Below are 24,866 nucleotides of genomic sequence, written 5' to 3' on the forward strand. Positions count from 1 at the left end.
TGTTTCGCCTGACTCATAGAGTACCATGTCACAGGCCTGTTGCAAAGATTAAAGGAAACGACCCATTAAAAATATCTGAGAACAGCGCCTGGAAATAGTAGGCACTCAAGAAAGGTTTGCCCTCGTTACTGCCATCACTATTATCAACATCCTTACTACCCACTTCTTTTTTTTTTTTTTAATTGGGATAGAGTTGCTTTACAATGTTGTGTTAGTTTCTGCTGTACAGCGAAGTGAAATCAGCTATATATATACATATATCCCCTCTTTTTTGGACTTCCTTCCCATTTAGGTCCCCACAGAGCACTGAGTAGAGTTCCCTGGGCTACACAACAGGTTCTCATTAGTTATCTATTTTATACACATTAGTGTATATATGTCGGTCCCAATCTCCCCATTTAGCTGACTTGGTTTCCAAGCTCTTTGTTAGACTAAGGCTCTTTGCTCACAATTCTTCCGGGCACAGCTGGGGACTCCTGGCTGCGCTCACCTGATGTGGATGTCAACCAGAGCTGGAGAATCTGTCCTGTCCACATCTGGAGAGAAGGGAAGGGGGGTGTGGAGCTAGGAGAGTCAGCTGGCCAGGCTGCTGGTCGTCTCTGCTCCAGCGCCCACTCTAGAAATGGCCTCCTGCCTGCTTCCTCTGATCAAGACCGTGCAGTAACATGTAGAACCGGAAGTGGGGTACCCGCCTTGCTCCAGCTGCACCCGGTCTGGTTCCCAGGTACCTGTTGCCCAGTCTCTGTCTTGATAACTGGTTTCCTACACATCAAGGGCTCAGTTTTGTTGCTGCCAACGCTGCACTGTCTCAGGGCCTCCAGCCTCCCCTTCCACCAGCCACCCATTGGGTCTCTAAACATCACCACCCCTGCATTCCTCAAGGTCAGTGCAGCCCACCTCCCATACCCACTGCTCTTCTCTGTGTCAGCCTCAGAACACCCAGAACGAAAGCAAGGGGAAATCTGAGGATTCCGCCTTTCTCCCGGGGATCCCCATTCATCATCTATCCCTTATCGCAAAATCCTTTAGGACGGGGCTTCCCTGGTGGTTGAGAATCCGGCTGCCGATGCAGGGGACACGGGTTCGTGACCCAGTCCGGGAAGATCCCACATGTCGCGGAGCGGCTGGGCCCATGGGCCATGGCCTCTGAGCCTGCGCATCCGGAGCCTGTGCTCTGCAACGGGAGAGGCCGCAACAGTGAGAGGCCCGCGTACCGGGAAAACAAAGAAACAAACAAAAATCCCTTTAGGAGATTCCCCTGTTTTTTTCGTAAGAAACTAATTTAGGTCCTCTAGAAATTCTATCTATAATAGACAGCTGCAGGGTGTCAGTCTGGCCCCTCTAAGAACTACCCTGTCCACCAAAGGGCCTAGTAGGTGACCCCACCCTACTGTTCACAGATGATTGGAGGAGGGCCGAACATCTGGCCCAAGCTGGTCCAGTCAGATACATTGTTCTTTCTTCTGAACAATGAAACTGAAGAGTCTAGCTCAATCTGGGATGTCTGTTTGAACTGGAGTGATGGAAATTCAGAACATGAGGACAGAGAATGAAGAAGCAGGCTTTTCCTGGGATTCCATGAGTACACGTCTGTTGGTTTGGTCTGACCAGCACCCATTCTGTAAACGGACCACTACTCCCCTCCTCTCGGGCTGTGTGGTTCCTGTGGGGTTGGCCTCACCCCCAAACTTTAGGGGTGTGCACATGACCTAGGCCTGGCCAATGAGAGTGTCACTTCCCTCTGGCCACAGTAATTGGTTCAGGGATGGACATGTGACACCCTAATTAGGCTATCGAGACTCATTCCCAGGACTTGTGCTGAAGCTATTGGGAAACAGGGCTCATCTTTTTTCTGGGGTGCCAAGCTGGTGGGATTTGAGCCAGGAGCTGCTGGAGCCCATTTGGTCACCACCCCCCCCCCCACCCTGAGAATGAAGCTGACTCAAAAGGAAGCAGAGCCACAAAAAGGAGCTAGATCCCTGAGTTGAAGCCATTACTCCTGGACTTTCAATTATAGGAGCCCAAATGCCTTTTTTGGATTTTTTTCCCCCCTCAAGCCAGTGTGAATTGGGTTTCTTTCATTGGCAACAAAAGTTCTTATACAACTACTTTCTATAAATTCCCTTCTTTTGCATAAGTTCCTTTTGTAGTGATTTTCTAGTCTTTACAACCAGGGATCTTTACTCTGAACAGGTCTAACTCTCAACTCTGATGACTCAAGCAAGATGGAGCATCACATTCTATCACATACCCCTGTTTAATTTCACCACAGTCCTCATAACACCCTGCACTTCTCTTGTGTTTTTTTTTTCTTCTTTTTTCTTCTTGTGTCTTTTTATCTAGTAGGTGTTTGTAGATGCTCTTTACCAAGTTGAAGTTTCTCTCTATTCCTAGCTTTCTGCAAGTTTTTTAAAAAAATCACAAATGGATGTTGAATTTTATCAAACTTTTTTCTGCATTGATTGATATGATTATGTGGTTTTCACCTTATGTCCCTTAACCTTCTGCCGTCAATAATATAATTGCCTTAAATATTTCCTGAGTGATTTAGAACCACGTCAGACCACATTATAATTTTTGCTTCAATCATCATGCATGATTCAGAAAATTCAAGAGGAAAAGTAAAAATGTTCTTTCTTCTTTCCTAACATTCCAAGATGCCTTCTTTAATTTTTTTTTTTTTTTTCCTGTTTAGAGAACTCCTTTGGCCATTCTTTTAGGATAGGTCTGCTGACAACAAATTTTCTTAGTTTTCCGTCATCTGAGAATGTCTTGATCCCCCCGCCTTTCCTTTCCTAAAGGATATTTTTGCTAGAAATGGAATTCTGAATTCTTTTCTTTCAGGAGTTGAAATGTCATGTCACTTCCTTCTAGCCCCATGGTTTCTGATGCAAAATCCCCTGTTTAAATTGGTTTTCCCTACAGTTAAGGTATTGTTTCTCTCTTCCTGCTTTCAATTTTTTTTTTCTTTGACTTTAGGTTTTTTTAAAACACAAGTGTATCATAGTGTGGATTTCTTTGGGTTTATCCTGTTTGGGTATCCACTCAGCTTGACTCTGTAGGTTTATGTCTTTTACAAAATTGGGGAGTTTTTCAGCCATTATTTCTCTGAGTATTTTTTCAGCACCCTCTTTCCTCTCCCCTTCTGGCACTCCAATGTTAGATCTTTTGCTATAGTCCCAGAGGTCCTTGAGGCTCTGTTCATTTTTTTAAAGTCTATTTTCTCTCTATTGTTCAGATCAGGTAACTTCTATCTTCAAGTTCACTGATTCTTTCCTCTGTCCTCTCCATTCTGCTGTTGATCCCACTCACTGAAGTTTTTATTTCGGTTATTGTATTTTTCAGTTCTAAAATTTCCGCTTGTTTCTTTTTCATATTTTCTAGTTCTTTCCCGAGACTTATTTCTTTCCTGAGACTTTCTATTTTTTCATTTGTTTCAAGGGTGTTTGTAATTGCTTGTTGAAGCATTCTCATGATTGCTTTAGAATCTTTCTCAGATGATTCTAACATCTCTGTTATCTCAGTATTGGGATCTCGTCTTTTTACTTTCAAGTTGAGATCTTCCCAGGTCTCGATATGGTAAACGATTTTTAGTTGCAAACTTGACATTTGGGGTATTTTTTTAATGAGACTCTGGATCTTGTTTAAACCTTCTGCTTTAGCTGACTTCCTCTGACACTGTTCTGACACAGGAAGGGGGAACACTGCCTTGTTAATGCCAGGTAGGAGTAGAAGTCCAGGTTTCCCACTGGGCCACCACTGACATTCAAGATGGAAAGGTTCCTGGTTACTGTTGGGCAGGGGTGGGAGTTCTGACCCCCTTAGGCCTTTGCAGATACCACTCTGGTTGGGAGGGGCAGAAGTGCCTCATTACTCCTCCCCAATTTGCCTCCACTGACACCACAGGGAGGGGGATGACTTCATCACCGCTGGGCAGTGGTGAAAATCCTGACCCTCCACTACTTCTCCTCTGACACCACTCCAGCAGGGATAGGGAGGGCTCTTACTTGTTACTGCCTACTGGGGGTGGGAGTCCAGGCTCTCCAGGTGACCTCCACTGACACTCAGGGGTGGGTAGGGCATATTACCGTCAAGCAGGGCAAAAGTCACAGCTCCCGACTCTGGTACCAGCTCGGCAGGACGTGGGCATGCAGTTAAGTGCCTCATTATAGCCTGATGCCATGAGATCTAAACTTGGCATGAGTAGGGTAGAGCCACAGGGTGGTTTTGCTGTTGTTGTTGTTTGGGGTTTTTTTTTGTTTTGTTTTTGGTTTTTTCCTGTGATGGGTGACTGGGTAGAGCAGTTATTGCCAAAAGTTTTCTGTCTTGGTAGGCTGGCCCTTTTCTGGTTCTTTGACTAGAAAGCAGACTTTTAGAGGCATTTTTGTGGTGGGGGGGGGGCGCGGGGGGTCGGTGCCTTTTGGCATTTCTGAGTTGCTGATTTCTTCAGCTCCAAATCTGGGATGTAGGAGACAAAAAGTACTCACCAGTGTGTTATCCCTTGGGTCCTTAGGCAGCCTACTGTCTTCCCTCCACCTCTCAGAGGCTTATTATGTTTGTTTTATGTCCGGGATTTCAGTTGTACTTAGCAGGAGGGTAGGGAGAAGTCTGCTCCATCTTCCCAGAAGTGCAAGTCCTTATTATTTGTTTTCGGATTGTCTTCCCCCACACTCCAGAATGTCAGCTTTATGAAAACAGGAGCTTTATTTCATTCACTGCTATTCCTTAGCACCTGAAACAGTGCCTGGCACATAGCAGGTGCTCAATAAATATTTGTAGAATGAATAAATACAAATAAAATTAAAACAGATAGAAAAAAAACCTGTTCTGGTTTTGATGTGGGTGAGGGGTTCAGGGGTGCATCTGTGAGTCTTCAACTTCCCTGCTCCCCAAAACCCCCGGCCCTCAGGCCCCCATGCAGGGCACAGATTGAAAACTTTGCGTCTGGAACGCCTGCTGGTGTTTGCAGCTTACATGGCTGGACTGGTACAGTGAGGCACGTGGGTGGTTGGCCTGGTTTTGGGAGACAAGGACAGAGTGGACACTGTGACACGGATGGGGGAGGGGAAGGGGGTGGCTGTCAACTAACTCTCTGTCTTCTGGGAGCTATAGGGGTGGGTCAGGGGATGCTAGGGGACCAGATTCAGAGATGCATGGATGCCACCTTGAAATCCACCCCAGGCCCTGCTCGGTGGAAAGATTGTACCTGGTCACTGAGGGAGGCAGCCCCTGTCCACTTGCAGGCAGATGGGCATAGGGTCACTGTGTGGGGCAGGACATGGTGCAGATGCTCGTAAGGTAAGCCATCCTCAGTGCCTGTGAACTGAAGGGGCCAGGAGGTGATGACGGCAGGTTCTGGGGGCCCAGCTGGTCCATCCATGGCAGCAGGGCACCCTTGGGCACCACAGTGCTCTCTCCCTGCCCTGGTCTTAGAGAAAAGGAGGCCAGTGCCACCTGCCTAGGAGGGGGGATGAGTAAGAGCAAGAGATTCCTGCTGACCACACAGCCTCTCGGTAACACCAGCAAACACCCTGTCCAGTGGTTCTTTGCAGCCAAGGCTCTTCCAGAACCCCCCTCCTCCTGCTGCAAGGGATCAACTTGCTGAAATGCCAGCTCAGCCCTGCAGAGAGGGCAGGGCAGCCTGGGATCCCCAGAGAGGGAAAGGGCTAGCCTGCTGTTTCCACAGGGTCATGTAGACTGAAGAGGAGGGGAGGGGAAGAAAGGAGGACAGTGGTGAGGCCACCACATGACACACAGATGGGCCCCAGAAGCAAACAGAGAGGGACCACCCTCCTGGGACCTTGCCTAACTTGCTACTCTCGCTGCGTGACCTGGGACAAACTACTTAACGTCTCTGGGCATCCAGCTTTTATAAGCTACAACTCTATGATGTTCTACTACCCTCATTCTGTCATGTGAATGCTCAGGATTGGAGTTTCACCGTGTGTGCTAGGGTAGGAGGGCCCCTTTATCCACCTCTCTCCATTTTGATCAAATGCAAAGCGGAAGTAGAAAGTGACTAGCTTTCCATTCTCCCACCATCACCAGGAAAACTGACATGCTGACATTCCAACCGGGGTCACAAACTTCAATTCCTGCAAGGTCAGACAAATGACTAAGTGAGGAAATTGTAAGGCAAGGGAAGGCAATAGGGAGCAGTGGGGACTTGGGTAAAGTAGAGAGCAGGTGCCTCATCTAAAGGGGGCAGCCTCTACTCAGCTGAAGCTGACTGCTGCCATGTGGCAATGCAGGCTAGACACAGACATATCTTCCAATAGTCAAGAGAAGCCAGAAACCTGGATTTTTACATAAAGTTTTTACGAATTTGAATGATAGAAATAAATGCACATTAAAAAAAAATAAACCACTGTGGCAGGTCAAACAAAATATCTACAGGCTGGGTTCAGCCCTGGGCTTCATGTCATTTGGAGCCTCTGAAGCTAATTGTGTGACTCGGGCCTTTGCCCTTTCTGAGCCTGTGTCCTCATCCCTCAAGTAGGCATGGCAACCCCTCCAAGTGGGAGTCAATGGCAGGACCGGAAAGCTCAGGGCTTGTATAGTGCCTCCTGCTGTGCCTGGTACAAAGTCAGGTGCTGACCAACCTTGGTCTCATCCACCCCTTCCCCACACCAAGCATCTGCTGTGTCCCCGTGCCCCCCACCCGCCAGGGTCTTGCCTTGGCACTGTCATAGGAGGACATGGAGAGAGTTAAGACAAAGAGCTGAAATAAAGGAGCAGGCAGGAGAGCTGGAGGGACCGGGGTGCAGGGCAGGGATGGGGTTCCGCAGCTTAGTGGGGGCCCACGGAGGGGAGTCTGGGCATGAGGGGAGGGTGTGGCCAGGGCTGGATCTCAAGGAAACACTAAAGTCCTGAAAACAAGCGTGAGCAGCAAGTCGGGGCAGACTGGGGAGAACAGAGCGCAAAGGGCTGCCTGCAAGCTCACCGATGTCATCCTCTTGGACATTTGGGTCACATGTCTCTCAAAAAGTGACAATGGCATTACCAAAGGCCCAATGTCATTACCACCATTTATAGTCACTGCCACTTACACTTACTGTGTATACACACTTTAAGAGCTGGGTGTCACATGGCCCTCACAATAATAACCCCATTAGACCTGCATTACTGTGATCCCTACTCTAGAGATGAAGAAGCAGAGACTCGGAGAGGATGGGTCGCTTGCCTTTAATAGCAAAACGCATCGAGCACATTCTCTGTGCTAAGTGCCTCATGTGCGTTATTTCACACAGTCTCCAAAGATGCCCCCCACCCCTGAGACACACCTCCTGGGGTTCATGCTTTGTGCAGCACTTTCTCCTCGACCCTGGCCCCATGACTTGCTCTTGACCATCAGAACGCAGCAGACGTGACACTGCGTGGCTTCTGAGGCAGGGTCATAAAATAAACTTGCAGCTTCCACTTGGATCTCTTGGGACGCTCTCCAGGGACCCAACCACCGTGCCTGAGAAGCCAGTCTCGCTGACAGCCGAGCTCCCAGTGCCAGCCAGCTCCGACTGCCAGCATTGTGAGGGGCCACCCTGGATGCCTAGCCCAGCGGGGCCCCAGAGGACTGGCCCCAGACAGCATCTGACTGAAACATCGTGGAACAGCCCGAAGCAGGACACCCAGCTGACTTGGGTCAACCCACTGAACCATAAGAGATAATCACACATTTTTTATTTTAAGCCACTAAGTTTTCTGAGGACGTTTGATAAATCAACAGAGAACTAGAGCACCACTCACAAGAGCCCCGTGATGTGGAAAGTCAGGCTGTCCCCATTTTACAGCTGAGGATACTGAGGTGCAGGGAGGGTGAGTGACTTGGCCAGGCCCACCGCTGGTGAAGGTCAGGGTCAGGATCTGCTCCCAAGCTGCCTGATTCCCGAGGCCGCCCCTCAACCACGCCTTTATGTTGCTCACGGTGGCCGGCAGTGCCCGTCAGGGCGAGGTTTGAACCCAGGCTGGTGGACTCCTAACCATGGAACCTTCGCCTTCCCATGCACTTTTGGCTCTCGAAAGCTGGTCCCCAACATCCATTGCGCTCCTCAGAAGCCCCAACCGACAAGCCCCTGCAGCCCGTTCTTCCTCTCCTGCTGGGCCAGGAGACAGAGGCTGGTGCTGTCTTGCTGTGGAGCTGGCCTCCTCCCTGGTGGGGGGCTGGGGGCAGAATTTTGACAAATGGCCACACACATATTAAACAAGAGAGACGACACTGCACAGCCCTGGCAAGGCCCCCAGATGCGAGGGATGAAAAATGGGGCTGATCTATCTTGCGGGCCTCAGTGACAAAGAGAAATGGATCAGACCTAATAGGGGCTGCGCACTGGACACCGGCCTTAAATAAGTCAAATGGGAATTGGGTGCCCTTTGAGAGGCTGGCCCGGGGGCGGGGAGCTGAGGAGCAGGGCAGGAGGCCTGGCTCTCAGGGGAAGAAAGGTTCCCGTGGGAGACCAGCAGCCTGCGCTCCAGGCCAGGTGGAGAGCCAGGGGCTGCTGGAAAGAGAGGCACGTCGGGGGAGGGCATCCGGAATCCTGGGCAAGTGACCCAACCTTTCTGTGCCTCAGTGTCTACATATGGGGTTACTGTGTGTGTTAAATTTCATGTCAATAACGATAATATTAGAAGAACTAGCGTTCCCTGAGCATTTACACGTGCCACGTGCTAAACACACATGAACTGTCTTACTATTAGCCCATCCCCTCTGAGAGGCAGAATATAGAGGTTGAGAGCGTGGGCTCCAGAGCCAGACTGCCTGGGTTCAAATCCCAGCTCTGCTGCTCACAAGCTGGATGACCCTGGACAGGTTACTTAAGTTCTCTGTGCCTCAGTTTCCCCTCCATGAACCACCTACCTCATAGCGCTGTTGTGAGGTTTCCCCACAACTGCTCTACTTAAAGGGCTCAGGGTCTGTGTTGATGGGTCAAGGTCCCTCTAGGGCACATGCCTTTAGCTTTAAGGGGGCGGAGCCAAGCAGCGAGTGGGAAGGGGCAGAAAAACAGCAGGCGTCCCCACTGGTCACAATCAAAGCCTTTCTTGCTCCATTCTGACCACCTTCCCCCCAGGATGCCCTCTCACTGGCAAGTCTTTGCACCTGCCATTTCCCTGTCCAACACGTTATCTTATTCCCTCCTCCACCAGCTTGCCTGACCAAATTCTCCCCCGAGGACCCTCCCCAGGGGAAGCTGGGTCAGTGACCCTTTCTCTGTGCTTCCGTGGCTGTCTGTGACTCCCCCAACCCCGAGCCAACCACCCACATCATAGCATGGGTTCAGAGTACTGCTTGTCCATTGTCTTAATCCCCTGTTACCACACTGTCTCAGCCACTGCTGTACCCCCAGCACCTAGGAGCCCCAGCACCAGCTGCCCCCAAATAAGTGCTCACCCGGTTAATATGTGTTAAATGACTGAGTGGATAAATGCCCCTAGGCACCAGAACCGGACCTGGATGCCCTGCGTAACAGACAACTGTGGTCACTGTCTTTGCCAGTGCACATTCCTCCTTTTGAGAACACCTCGCTCCGCCCTTGCCCCACCCCCAGTTTTCCATTAGAGGACCTCTCCTCCATCTTCCTGTCCAAGAGTTTGGATGGGGCAACCCCACCCTCTGCACCACATGACTTAGGCCAGACAGAGCAGCTGAGTCTCCTCAGGGTCTAAATCATTGGTTGCAGTATGGTCACATGACTTAAGCTAACTCAGTGAAAGTCAAAAACAAGATTTTGTCTGGCGATATTGGAAAGAGGCCCCAACTCTCTGCTGGTATCGCTACATTTGTAACATGTAAGCCTAGAACTGGGCTTGGTGACCACATTTGCTCCCACCTGGGGAAAAGCTGCTTATGAATAAAGCCGCCACAAAGAGAATGGAGTCAGAAGTGGGGAGAGAATGACTGAGCTCCTGATCAGTCACCTGACCACCTGGATCCAGCTGTGCCTGAAGCAGACATTGTGGTAGCCCACCCAGCATCCATTCCACCCACCTAGCATGTGAGAGTTTTGGACTCATTCCTCGTTCCAGAGGAATGGTCCAGCCGAGCCAATGTGCTCACGACACTCCCCCAGCCATGGTGACAATTCAGAAGAGAGAAAATGACTTAAGTTGGGCTTATCAGAGGGAGGCTTGCGACTTTAGTGAATGTTAGAGAAGGAGCTCTTTCCCCCACTGTATGTGAAGGAAGAAGCACCAGCTTCAAAGAAGCTTTCTCACCACTAGGAGGGAAGCCCACCCAGGGACAGAGGTAACATAGGGAGTGGGCAATGCTCAGGTGACCACAGAGGAAGAAAACTCAGCCCTGATGACATCAGAAACTCTGGATCAAACGTTCCCTGAAGTCCATGCCAAGCTGCACTTTCCATTTACAGGAACCAAGGTATTTCCTTATTGATTGGACTGAGGTGGGTGGGTTTTTCTGTTACAATCCATGCCCCCACCCCCAGCTGAGCCAACTGGGTTTTTCAGTTCCATGAACTAATACACACCTCCTGTTTACTTAAGCTTGGGACTCTATCACTCACAAGCCAAAGAATCTTGACGGATTCTGCCTTTCTCTTGCACACCGTGCTCTGAGGTGCTGGTCCCTACAGTCAGAACCCTTCACTAGGCTCTCAACAGCTTCCATCCCACCTTGCAGAGCAGTCTCTAAGGCAGAGGCTGGCCAACTTTATCTGTAAAGGGCCAGATGGTAAATATTTTAGGCTTAGTGGGCCATTCAGTCTCTGTCACAACCACTCAGCTCTGCCATTGTAGCGTGAAAGCAGCTGTAGACAATATGTAAACAATAAGCCTGGCTATATCCCGAGAAAACTTTACAGACACTGAAATCTGAATTTCCCGAGAAAACCTTATGGACACTGAAATCTGAATTTCCCATAATTTTCGCATGTCCCCAAATATTTTTCTTCTTTCGATTTATCTGTTCAAGCCTTTAAAAATGTAAAAACCATCCTTAGGTTGAGGGCTACATAAAAACAGGTGATGGGCTGGATTTGGCCCAGAGGCCATAGTTTGTCAACCTCAGCTCTAGGATCTCAAAGCATCTTTGGACTCTGGGCCTCCCCCCGACGCCCCACCTTCCTCTGTTTCCCAATTGGGTTGAGCTACTGAAGTTCCAGCATGCCTCGGGGTTCTGGTGTCTGAAAGTCAAAAGCCACTTACCAGAAGGACCACCCGTAGTCCCAGGAATGGGGCCTCCAGTCTTCAGGGCCGAGGCTCACGGTGACCTGGAACACCTGCGTGTACATCATGTGGGCTACCATTCCCAGGAGGCCTGTGAGGGGGGAGCAGGACAAGGTGTCAGGAAGCAAGGTGGGGCTTTGTCTACCCACCAGGGGCCTGTTAGTGCTGGGGAGAGCATGGACCCCCAGGGAAGGACAGGCAGCAGGACTGGAACACGGAAGACCAGAGGGCAGTGGTTTTCTAAGCCTGCCAAGGAGTCTGAGTTGAGCCCGAGGGCAAAGGGAGACCCTGGAGAAATGCAAACAAGGGAGACACAGAGTCAGATCTGCTTCTGGATGGGCAAAGTTTTTCTGTTAGGGACCAGATAAGTAAATATTTTAGGCTTTCTGGGTTTCAGCTCTACTGTGGGGGCACAAAGGAGCCACAGACAGTACATAAAGGGATGAGCATGGCCGTGTACCAATCAAACTTTATTTACAAAAGCAGGCGTTGGGCTGCATTTAGCCTGTGGGCCAGAGTTTGCTGATACCTGTGTTAGAAGGCCATTTGGGAGAAGTTGTTTAGAGAATGTTGATCAAACTGCAGGTCTTGACTCACTAGACTAGCGGATTGTGAAGTCAACTTCGTGGATTGCAACCAGCATTTAAAACAAACAAATACGGACTTCCCTGGTGGCGCAGTGGTTAAGAATCTGCCTGCCAATGCAGGGGACACCGGGTTTGAGCCCTGGTCCGGGAAGATCCCACATGCCATGCTCCACGTGCCTAGAGCCTGTGCTCTGCAACAAGAGAAGCCACCGCAATGAGAAGCCCGCAACTAGAGAAACCTGCGCGCAGCAGCGAAGACCCAACACGGCCAAAAATAAATTTAAAAATTAATTTAAAAAAATAAACAAACAAGAGTGGAATGGAATAGAAATCTGATACCATCAAATGTAGCAGAAGTAAGTATTGTCTTGTGAAACTTTTCAGTTCTATACATGTGCGTGTCCATGCACACACGTACGTGCGTGTGTATAGTGATTGTAATATGAAATGTTTTTCCATGCTCATGTCAAAAATCTTGAAACCCACTGGCTGGGAGAACTCTGAGATTCCAAGGGATCTGAGTGGGAATCCTTTTTCACCACGTTTCCACTGTGTGGCCCTGGGCGAGGCACCTCACTCTTCTGAGCTCCAGGTCTTTCAACCGTAAGATGAGGATTATGACAAGGTGAAAAGTGGCTGAAATGAAGCAAGGCAGCCTCCATGTCTGCTGCCTAGAGGGCATGCAATTGTTATAGTTACCAGGATTATTATGAACCTGGGGACATTGCTCGTGTGGACTATGGCATCTGGAGCCTTTGTGGGCTAACTGGCGTGGACCTCATTTTCACATGGAGTGATACGGTATTGATGAGGAGGGAAGAGATAGACGACAAGAGGAAGGAAGGAAACCAGCAATGCATGTGCACCTACTGTGTGCCAGGCACTCTGTCAGACTCGTTCACCTCCATTACAGTATTATCTTTTAATCTTCATGACAACCCTCTGAAGTAAGTATGATGATGTGGGCCATGTACCGCTGTTCAGGCTGCCCACTGCACATCTCCATACGGCTCCATTCACATCACAGTCTATGTGCACATCACTCCCTGGAGTTGAAGCAGAACCACACCTCCAAGGCTGCATATAGTAGCCCTGAATATGATTATTCCCATTTTACAGGTGAGAAAACAGAAGTTCAGAGTGGTCAAGTCTGTCCCAGGTCACAAAGGGAGTAGATGGCTTAGTTGTGACGGGGGCCCAGATCCAAATGCCCTTAAAGCCAAGGCTCTTCCCACGCTGCCTAGAATGCATCTGTCCTCCCCTTGTTGCCCCAGTCACCCTTTCCCCTGTGGAGACGAGAGAAGAGATGGAGAGAAGGAGAGAAGGGGTAGAGATAAGGAAAGACAGAAGTAAAGAGGCAGTGAGGTACCGAGTCCTGAAACCCAGCCTTGCGGGCAGGTGTGAGGGCAAAGGGGGACACCCTGTGTTGTCATGGTGTGAAGGTAAATGTTTAACACCAGGTTCCCCAAAGAGGGAGAGAGAGAGAGAGAGAAAAAAAGCTATGATTTTGTAGCGTTTGCCAATTTCCATGGTGTGAATAATCCCACCATGGCCAATTTCAAGCTACCCGTGTAATGTCACTGAAAGCGGAGTAGACAAGAGGTGTGCACAGTCGGGTCTCGGGAGCTGAGCCAGCAGGATCCAGCACACCTGTCTCCTTGCAGCCACCTAACCCCAGGCCCCACGGAGACAGAGGACTCAGAGCTGGTTGCCTGTATCTCTGGGCCAGGGCCAGCCCCTCAGGGACCTCTGGCCTCAGACGACAGCTGCTCTCCAGGGCTGGCGGGGAGCGCCTGAGTCAGGAAATCCAGGGAGAGGGTGACGGTGACAGGTGCTGAGGCCCCCAGAGACCCCCTAAAGGCTCAGCCTTCCCCAGCTGTCTCTGCCAGGCTTAGACCCCATCCTCAGTCATACCCCAGCAGGTATGCAAGAAGCCTCTAGGGTCCCCTCTGCCTTGGCTAAGTTTGTTAGAAGGAGACAAGGGCTGAGCCACGTGGGTATCTTATTTATCTTTACTTGACACAATTCCCGGTCAACTTCCAAGAGGTACATAACAGACGTACCTTATTCTTTGGAACTGATGCATAAGATGCCCTGATAATGACACACCATGTTTTATTTATCCAATCAGTTGATGGTATTTAAGTCATTTCCAGCTTTTTGCTCTCTAAGCAATGCTGCAATGAACACGTTTCTACAAGTCTCTCTGTGCGGACAAGCAAGTATGTCTCCAGCGTGAACAAGAGGAATTGCCAGGTCGTAAAGCGTGTGCATTTTAAATTTTAATCAGCGTCAGCGAACTGCTCTCCTGAGCAGAGGTACCTGGTCGTACTTCCACCAGCTTAGTGAGAGTCCTCACCCAAATCCTCACCGATACTTGATGTTATAAAACATGAACAATTTTGCCCATTGCATGGTAAAAAATGACACCTCAACATTGTTTTAAGTTTTATAATTTCCCTCATTACTAGTGAGCTCGGGCATTTTTCATGTTATTTATTAACCATTGTTATTTCTTCTTCTATGACTGTGCTTGTCTGTATCCTTTGTCAAGTTCCTTTTATTAAAAATCTTTCTCCTTATCAACTGATAGAAATTCTTTATGTATTCTGGATACTAAACCTGTCTACTGTATAGACTCCAAATAGCTTACTGCTTGTCTTTCCCCCTGTACAGCACACGGGGAAAAGCACTTTTTTTTCACTAATAGATTTTATTTTATTTTTTATTTTATTTTATTTTTTTATTTGGCTTCATCAGGCCTTTCTTGTGGCATGAGGGCTCTTCGTTGTGCCGTGCGAGCTCTGTAGTTGTGGCACGCGGGCTCAGTAGCCCCGCGACATGTGGGATCTTAGTTCCCTGACCAGGGATCGAACCCACGTCCCCTGCATTGAAAGGCGGATTCTTAACTGCTGGACCAACAGGGAAGTCCCAGATTTTATTTTTTAGAGCAGTTTTAGGTTTACAGAAAATTAAGCGGAAAATACAGAGAGTTCCAGAGTTCCTGAATGCCCCCTCTCTGCCTTCACAGTTTCTCCCGTGATTAACATCTTTCAACAGAGTGTATATTTGTTACAGTTGATGAGCCAATAGTGATATATTATTATTAATGAAATCCATAGTTTACATTAGGGTTCACTGTCTGTGTTGTACAGTCTATGGATTTTGACAAATGCATAGTGACATGTATCCATCATTACTGTGTCCAATAGTTATGGCCCTAAAACCCCCTGTGCTCCACTTGTTCATCCCTCCTTCTCCACTCCTTCTGAACCCCTGGTAACCACAGAGTTTTTACTGTCTCCATAGTTGGGGTGCTTTCAGAATGTCATATAGTTGGAATCACACAGTATGTAGCCTTTTCAGATTGGTTTCTCTCAGCAATATGGATTTAAGGGTTCTCCCCTATCTTTTCATGGCTTGTGTTTGTTCTTTACCTTTTTTTTTTTTTTTTTTTTTGCGGTACGCGGGCCTCTCACTGCTGTGGCCTCTCCCGTCATGGAGCACAGGCTCCGGGCATGCAGGCTCAGCGGCCATGGCTCACGGGCCCAGCCGCTCCGCAGCATGTGGGATCTTCCCAGACTGGGGCACGAACCCGTGTCCCCTGCAATGGCAGGCGGACTCTCAACCACTGCGCCACCAGGGAAGCCCTGTTCTTTTCCTTTTATTGCTAAATAACATTCCACCATATGGATGCATCACGTATTGAAGGACATCTTGGTTGCTTCCAAGTTTTAGCAATTATGAACAAAACTGCTTTTGTCATACATTTTGATATTTAATACAAATTTAGCAGTCTTTTGCTTTTTTTTTTTTAGTCTTTTGCTTCCTGTGTCTACTTTAAGAAAACCAACACCATCAACACATTATTCTATATTTTTTCTAACATACTTATAGATATTTATGTTAATTCATCTGGAATTTATCTTGGTGAATGGTGTCAAGTAAGAATCTAACTTAATTTTTTTAATGAGTCATTAATTGCTCTGAACACTTATAGAAGGGTCTGTTCTTTCCCCAATGATTTCTGATATCACTTTTATACCACATTCCAAGCCTCACATTACACGAATCTATTCCTAACTCTCATTCTGTGCCATGGATCTCTCTCTGTTCCTGTGACAATGCCACACTATTTTTTTGTTTTGCTGTGCCACATGGTTTGTGGGTCCTAGTTCCCTGACCAGGGATTGAACCCAGGCCCCCAGCAGTGGAAGCTCAGAGTCCTAACCACTGGACCGTCAGGGAATTCCCGCCCCCTGTTTTTTTAATCATTGTAACTTATGGTGGAGTCTGTTAGCTGGAAGGACAGGTCTCTCTTCCTTTCAGCCCATTGCTCATTCCCTCTAGAAGTGCTACCCTACCCAAAACCTTGCTCCCTCTGTGGGGCAGGACCCCTTCTTTAGCCCCACCCCAACCCCACCCACTGCCCAGTTCCCTTTCTGAAGGCTGGACTTGCTCTCCAAACCCTCAGCTGTTGTAACGGTCAGCTTCTTCCTCACCATGTCTGTCCAGATGCTATCCAAGTTATCTGACCTGTCAGTGCCTTGGTTCTCTCATCTATAAAGTGGGGATAACAGTAGACATAGGTAATTCCAGAGAACATCCACTAAAGAAGGAAAACATTCATGAGAACAACTACTCCATGTACTAGGACAGCGGGGACAGAAGAGTATTTTAATACAAAAACTACCAACCAGACCCAGAAGCTGGACCCAGCCTGTTGGCAGAATAATTAATTTTCCAAATTGTTAGTTTAGAAATGCATTGATTTCTCAATTGAATCCCATTTATTCCCAAATATGAAAGGCCATGCTTTAAGACAATTCAATAAATGAAAATTCCAAATCACTCAAAGATCGGCTGGTGAGATTTTCTGATTGCATTCTAACGATTCTGCTTTAAAAAAAATAGAGCTCTCAATCAAGTTTCTGGAAGCGTTTGTTCTGTAAAGTGAGGTCCCCCACCAGGAGCATCTGCTGTAACAGTCCTCGGCAGAAGGAATTGTTTCCAGCTCATTCTGAATTAAAAAGTGACTTTCTGCTGAGTTATGGCACCTCCTAAATCAGTGGCAACTAAACGAGGGCAGCTTTCTCTGCTGCTTCTGCTGCTTCCTGTCATGGACTCACACCACGAAACTCACAGCTGTAAAGCTCTCATCCTGTGGTTTCTGGAATCTCCCAACTCCTGACACCAGAAATGGGCTTCTCAGCGCCTGTGGTGAGGCAGGCATGGCTCCTCCCTGCCCCTTCGGGACCTTGGAGAGCACTGACAGGTGCGGTATGCTGGCTGAGGGCTCAGAGCTGGGCTGGGTGTGAGGCCACCCAGAACCCAAGGCAAAAAGAGCTGCCATGACTCCCAGGCCTGCCCTCCGCTGGTCAGACTGAGGAAGCCGAAATCTGTTGTCAAGGCCGGAGGGGCTGGTGTCAGGGCCAGAATTAAGAGCCGGAGTCAGGAGAGTCAAAAGGTGAGCCCACAGTAAAGCAGGGGTGAAACAAAGGGAAAGGGAGGGTCTGGTTGCCAGCTCTGTCTCTTACAAGCTATGTGACCTTGGGTAGATTACCTTGCCCGTCTGTGCCTCAGTTTCCTCAACTGTAATACGGGGATAATAATAATGTCTACCTCACAGATTGATATGAGGATTAAGTGGTTTATACTGTAAAGCACTTAGAATACTGCTTGGCAGATAATAAGCCCTACGTGAGTGTTTCATGAATGAATGAATGAATGTATGTTTGAGACTCACTACGTAGGCCTACTTGACCGTACATTAGTCCAGGGACCAGGTCTGTTTTCTCTCCACTGAATCCCTAGCACCGAGCCCAGGGTCTGGCACAGTAAGTGTTCCATACGAGTTTGTTAAATGAATAGATGGTTCGTTCCATTCAGTGCTGATTGCAAGGCGCTTGGGAGAGCTGCACTGCCTGGTGTAAAGGTCCAGGGTCTGCGATACGGGAATAAGCTAGGACAGAGCTAAATCTGAAAACTCTGGAGAGCAAATTGTCTCCGTACAGGAACAAACATCAAACTCATCATTTGTTTATTAATCATTCATTCATTCATGAGTATTTATCGCTGCTTTTCACGTGCCAGGCACTGTTCCTGGGGGCGGGGGAGGGGTCTGCTCTCAGAAGTCTCAGGTTCTAGTGGACAGATCCAGACAATGAGCACATTGATTAACAAGAAAGGCAGTGAAAAGTGTGGCGATGAAAATAAAATAGGGCAAATGCCTGGGGCTCACTTCAGAGTGGGTGGTCATGGAGGTCATGGAGGGCCTCTCAGAGGAGGTGACACTTAAACAGAGGTTTGAATGGGGAACTGGAGACAGCCACAGACAGGTCTGGGAAAGAGCATTCCAGACAGAGGGAGTGACCGGCTGGGGCAAAGGCTTGAAGGCAACCAGAGCCTGACCTTAGGGGCAAGGGGAGAGAAGGTTCGGCAGAGTGGGAAAGGGGCGGGGTAGAGATGGGTCAGGAAGGCAGGTGAGGACCAGGTCATCCAGGACCTTGTAGGTCACAGTGAGGAATCTGGCTTTCTTCTAGGTACTATGGGCAGCCATAGTAGAGGGCCGAAGCAGGGGCCTCATTTATGTTTTCAGATCATTCTGATTACCGTGCGAAGGCAGACGATGGAAGTTGGGGTAACGAAGGGCGCCCAGGCCGAGCTGCTGCTGCTTGGTCGAAAGTTGTTGCCAGCTCTGGGGCAGGTTTCGAAGGTGGAGTCCACAGGACCTGCTGATGGGCTGGGTGTGAGGGACCAGGACTATCCAGAGATTGGGATGACCTTGGGGTCCGCGTTTGGGCTATTGGGCAGACGATGGTGCTGCTCGTGAAGATGAAGACGGAGGAAGTTGTCTGGGTGGGTCAAACCCCATTTGCGCTACATTAATTTGAAATGCCTACTTTATACCCAAGTTGAGACAACACAGCAGCACTTGGGTGCACAAGTTTGGGGCCCAGGGGGTAGTCAGAGCTGGAGATTTAAATGCGTACGGACATGGGCCTAGAGGAGGCCTGTAGGGAGAGAAGAGAAGGGCCGGGATGGAGCCAACGTCCAGTGCTGAGCAGAACAGGCGGAGCCAGCAGAGGAGGGTGAGAACCAGAGGCCCAGGCAGCAGGAGGAAAACCAGCGTGCGGCATTGCCGGGGCCAGGAGAAGGATGCATATCGAGGGGGAGGAAGTGGTTTGTTAGATCAGAGATGAAGACAGGGATGTGACTGCTGGATTTGCCCACATGGAGGCCATGGGGGACAGAGGCTCCATGGAATACGCTGAGCAGAGGACAGAAGATAGCCAAACGGTTAGAGAGAAGACGTCCAAACTCGCTGCATGGAGAAGCAGAGAAATGGGGTGACAGCGGGAGCAGGCCTGGGGTTCAGGGAGGGATCCTGAAGCGGGGAGATAGAGGATGCTCCTGCATTTACCCAGAGTGCTCGAGTAGACAGGGGGAGCCTGAGGGTGTGGAGGAGCCAGACAGCAACCGTAGAAGCAAGGGAGAGAGAAGCTTCTGGAAGACGATGAGAGCAGGGATGCTTGGCCCAAGGGAACGGGAAGCAGGGCGTGCGAGTGAAGATCCCAGTACTGGGGCAGCTTTGCCCCTCCCTCGCCCCGATGAGGCCAGGCCACCAGCCGAGAGCGAGACGGCGGATGTAGGAGTTTTGAGGAACCAGGAGATGGTGTGAACTGGTCCTTTCAGAGCGTGGGAAAGCACAGAAAAACCGTGGCAGTGCGTGTGGCCGGCGGGGCAGTGCTGCCTCGTGTGAGGCCTGAGCTCAGGAATTGAAAGTGAGACTGGGCAGCATGGTCAAGGGATTCGGGTGAGGGGAGAGGAGTCAGCCTGGCCATGCAGAGTGGTGCCTCCTGGGTCTGGAGGACACACAGGAGGGCCAAGCCATGATGCCTCCCCGCAAGATAGAGATACAGAGCAATGATGCCCAAGTGAGTTCCAGAACTCCTCTTGCCTGCAGCCCCACTTCTCTTTTGCAGGGTTTGTATGTATTATGTTAGTGGCATGGTCCATTTAATTGAGATGGCAGAGGAATCAGCTGATGAATTAATTTATAATAGAGTTTATCATTAAAACACTCGGGGAGCGTTCATGTCTAAACAAACATTCCGTGTATGTGGGCACTGGCCTGGATTTGCCAACATCCCATGCATGTCATGTCAGGGACGTAAGACAGAGGGGCCTGTGGGGACTTGGAGGAAGCTGAAACCAGATGAGGTGAGGCACAAAGGTAGCAAAGGGAAACCCCTGCTAGGGCAGCCTGACTTTTAGTTAGTCACTGAGCAAGTATTGAGCACCTGCTGTGTACCAGGCCTCCTTCTAGCTGGGGGAATATGACTGGGAATGAGAGACCTGGCTTTCAGTGCTCTCAGGGAGGTGAGAGACAGAAAACTGGGGACTACTGTGTGGCAGGGCAGCCAACGGGGGAGGCCCGGGGCCTGCGGGAACCCTAGCTGGGCTCCTAGGCCAGGTTTAGGTGGGGAGGTCAGGAAATGCGTCTAGAGGGGGTGACATCCAAGCAGGAGGGTGGACCAGGCAGTGGAGCAGCTGTAGCAGAGCCCACAGGCAAAGTGGTTTGGTGGGGCCTTAATGGGCCATTAGGTAGGGCATGTGGGTGGAGAGAGCGGCTGCTGGAAGGGTAAACAAGACGCTCCATGGAAAATTCTGAAGCCATCCTGGGAGTTCAGGCTTTCTCCTGAGGGCAATGGGCAGGAATTGCATAATTGTAAGTTCGGGGCGAGAACCAGGCAGCCGTTTTTTAAAGCCCTCTCTTCCTGCTGGTGGAGGACAGATTGGCAAGAAGGTGGGAGCAGGGAGGTCCGGGAGGGGCAGCTGCAGTGAGAGGACGAGGCCAGGCCAAGGGTGCTGAGATTAAGAGGTGGGCAAGCAGGTAGCTGGAGGGAGTCACATCTGGCACCGCTGAGATGGATGGATTCCCAGCAGAGCCTCAGGGCACTGGAGAGCCCTGACTCAGGAATGGGGACGGACTGGGAGAAGCTGGTGGGACTGACCCAATTAACATCAGCCCTGAAACATCCCCCCACAGAAAGAAAACTTGGAGATCTTAAGGGCTGGTATTTCATGACACCAATCAACTGGGGGCAGACGGAAAAAGAAATCCCTTACCTATGCAGATCTAACACATCCATCCAGATGTTTGCCCCGATAGGGGCTAAGGGCTGACTCTCCCTTCTGCCCTTTGGCCTGGGGAGGACCCCAGCCCACCCTCCGCAAGGCCTGCACTTAAAACCATCCCCAAGAAGCTGAGCTGATGCTGTTTAAAGCTCGCCCAGATCTATTTTTAAAGAACAGGCTATTTTTAGATACGCTCCAGAGAATCCTCAGCCTCTCTTGGTAGCATATTTCAGGCTTTAAAAAGCTCTTCCTTACACGTAACCTAAATCTTTCCAGCGCCAATTGAAGCTAACTTCTTGCTCTGCCCTCTGAGGACAAGGGGGTTGGGGAGTAAGCTGGTTGGCATCTCCCTGAGAAGAACCTTCCCGGAGCTTGGCGGTTGCCGAGTCAGCCCTCAACTCTGTCTTCTCGGCACTAGATCATTCCAATTACTCTGCCCTTGCTCCAAAGGTCTCCTTCTGGGCCCACTGAGTTATCAGCACCACTCCTGATTGGATTCTGCCCATTTCTCTATTTGCCTTTTCAAGTGAAGTGGCCCAAATCAGAGGTGGCATTTAATGAGGGACCAAGGTTTACTGAACCCTCACCAGCCTCGTCCTCCACCCGGCTGCCGCCATCCAGCCCTGAGATGATGAACGGGCTAAGACAGACCCCTCACCCGGCGGCGGGGGGGGGACGTCTAGAATGAGTCCTGAGGCCACGCCCCCAGTTCCCAGTGAATCTTGGGGTGGCCCGGGGCAACTTGGTGGTGGATGATTTTTTTTTGTATTAGTGGGTATGTCCCCATACCCTCCTTCATTAGGGTAACTAGATATAAGACCTCGATGGCCTCGGCTATCACAGAGGACTGAGAAAACAAGAATCAAACCCCTGGCTTTGGGGATTTCAAAAGCCTACATGCAGGGGCTTCCCGGGTGGCGCAGTGGTTGAGAGTCTGCCTGCTGATGCAGGGAACACAGGTTCGTGCCCCGGTCCAGGAAGATCCCACATGGCGCGGAGCGGCTGGGCCCATGAGCCATGGCCGCTGAGCCTGCGCGTCCGGAGCCTGTGCTCCGCAACGGGAGAGGCCGCAACAGTCAGAGGCCCGTGTACCGCAAAAAAAGCCTACATGCAGGTGTTCAAAGAAAAGGTTTGGAAGCATATATGATCAAGCAGTTCCTCCTAACCTCCACCTGGAGACCAGGTAAAGTTGCCCGCCTGGGGGGAGGAAGAAGAGGAGGAGGAGAGGATAGCGGGTCCCAGGAGAGAATGGATGCAACGATGCAGGCGTGAGCAGGGCAGCCCCCGAAGGAGCTCAGCCTCCCCTTTATTTCCGGGAACACAGGGGAGTGAAGTGGCCTCCACAAAGGGCCCTGTCCCCATCTGGGTGGACCGGGAACATCCTGGGAGTCGGACCTCGTGCTCACAGACAGCGCCAGTACCTCCCGTTCACAACGATTGCTGTCTGCCTGGGTCCTGGCCCTCGACTCTCGTAGGACTCTTCACGTGGACAACCCCACTGTGACAGCCCTGGATGCCCCTAAGCGCCCCCAGGATGGAGGGTCGGCCCTCTGGCCTAGAGGATGATGGTGTGAGGAAGAGGAGAAAGTCCCCCAGCCCGTGCTTGGGTGGGACTGAGTAAAACACGCTGGGAACCTCACACAGACATCCAGGCAGAGGCCGGAGGCCCCCTTCACAGATACACACACCCAAGTCACAGTCCTGCCCCTCTCCCACATCTCCACCCCGGAAATCCATGCGCCACGGCACGGGGTCTTGACATTCCACCCAAGCCTTGGACTTGGGCTGCCTCTGTGGGGAGCAGCCCTGACCCTGTGAAACTGAGCGGAACCCTGTGGGGCTCCTGTACACAAAAGCCTTTCTGGGTCCCCCATTTCTTGATTACAGGAAATAGGCTTCATTCAGCCTCTATGACCTTCCCTTAGTTCCGAAGGGCAGGTTGAAACAGTTGCTAATTAGGGAAGGGACCGGATGGGGAGACAAGGGATGCAGAGACAAGAGAGGAACAGTCAAGAAACAACAGTGCAGCCTTGGGGCAGGGTCCCGGTTCCCCCTTAAGGGATACACATAAGAATATCTTTGAGCTGTTTTGCAGATACTGAAACTCCCACCAGGTGGGAGAAGTTAACTGTGTGCTGTCCACAAGCATGTAGACCCCAGACCGGTTGCAACCAGAAGGTTGATGAAGCTGACTCCCGGTTACCTCACCGCCAACCAATCGGAAGAATGTCCACGAGCTGACCACACCCTCTTGGAACCACTACTATAAAACTCCTCACTACCCCTCCAGGTCAGGACACACAGTTTTGAGGGCCTTAGCCCGCTGTGGCCCCCTTTGCCTAACAAAGCAATAAAAGCTATTCTTTTCTACTTCACCCCAAACTGTCTCTGAGATTTAATCTGGTGTTGGGGTGCAGAGGCCAGATTTGGCTTCACCTGGGCATGACGTTCCTGGCCACACGTCTGCCACGTGGCCCTTCTCTGAGGCTCCCAGCCAGCCCCACCTGCAGCCTCTCGGCCCTGCTGCTAAATGGAGGTCCCCGAGGATCCCTGAGCACTTAGCGCAGGGTCCGGAGCAGTGGGGGCAAGGATCAGATTACAGGGTAGAGGAGACAGCCAGGACAGACGGCCCTCTCAAGGCTTAATCACTGCTCACCTCTCCACTGCCCTACTAGGTACAGTGGCTGAGAGTGAGAGGGACCATATCACTGATTGCCCAAGCCAGGACACCTCTGAGATGAAAGGGATGTAACTAAAACTTACCCTGGGACAAGAGGAATACGGGCTCTCGACAATGGTGGTAGATAAATGAATGAGGGAATGAGCCCCAATCTCTCCAGGGATCCCCCTTCTACCTGTGGATGCCCCTAACCTTTCCCTCTGCCAAGGACTTTTACACCTGCTGTTTCTCTGACGGGGACAGACTCCCCTTACGGTGTCCATCTCACAAGTGAGAAAAAAAAAGTTCACCAAGGAGAGGTTACGTGCCTGACCAACAGTGGGGAATCCGGGAACAGAATCCACATCTTGTTTTTTGCCCAAAACTTCCTTCTTTCCTTCCTTCATTGCTTCCTTCCTTCCATCTGCACATAACAACGGAGCCCCTACTATGAGCCAGCACTGTGCTAGGGGCTGGAGAAAGAGATAAATGAGACAGACGTGGCCCCTGCCTGCTTGAAGGTCTAGTTGGGGAGACGGACACAAGCAGAAAACAACTGCCAAGGGTCAGAGAGTTAGGAGGTAGGAGGGTCAGGGGCCATAGGACCTGACATCTGGAGTCCTCTGCTCCGGGGGTCAGGGAAGGCGTCCCTGGGGCGGGTGTTCCAGCTGAGCCTGAAGGATGAGGCGCAGTTAACCAGGTCAGAGCTGCCCAAGTATGGGGCATACCTCCCTGGGGTGCTCAAGCTTATTTTAGATCAGGAGTTCTAAGCCTCAGCACTACTGGCATCTGGGGCCAGATAACCCCCAGCTGCGGGGGTGAGCTGCCCTGTGCACGGCAGGTTATTTACTCATTACGTGCCAGGAGCATTCACCTCCCGGCTCCCCTAGTTGTGACCACCCAAAACGTCTCCAGATGTTGGGACTTCCCTGGTGGTCCAATGGCTAAGACTCCATGCTCCCGATGCACGGGGCCTGGATTCGATCCCTGCTCAGGGAACTAGATCTCACACGCATGCTGCAACTAAGAAGTCCTCATGCCGCAAATAAGGAGCCCGCATGCCACAACTAAGACCCGGCACAGCCAAATCAATAAATAAATAATCAAAATGTCTCCAGATGTTACCACATGGCCCCGGGGGTGGGGAGGGAGCTGACAGTGCAAAATCACCCTACCACCCCCCACACCCTGGTGAGACCACAGTTTTAAATGCTACATAAACGTCTTTACAATGGTAATGTTTTTATTTTTACAGATTTACAATTCCCTTCTATTTACTGCAAGGGATATTGGCTTTTTATTTC

The 24,866-nt window shown here is 50.3% G+C and overlaps 1 protein-coding gene across 1 annotated transcript in view; it reads right to left on the reverse strand.

The window, feature by feature from the left end:
- Positions 1–24,866, reverse strand: part of GSG1L (GSG1 like) — a 219,212-nt gene that overhangs the window by 26,819 nt on the left and 167,527 nt on the right. Inside the window, exon 4 of the mRNA XM_032605578.1 lies at positions 11,155–11,266. Within this exon, the coding sequence (XP_032461469.1) occupies positions 11,155–11,266 (112 nt within the window). The remainder of the gene's footprint in view (positions 1–11,154; positions 11,267–24,866) is intronic.

Source organism: Phocoena sinus, chromosome 15 (assembly GCF_008692025.1).
Source record: "Phocoena sinus isolate mPhoSin1 chromosome 15, mPhoSin1.pri, whole genome shotgun sequence".
NCBI lineage: Eukaryota > Metazoa > Chordata > Mammalia > Artiodactyla > Phocoenidae > Phocoena > Phocoena sinus.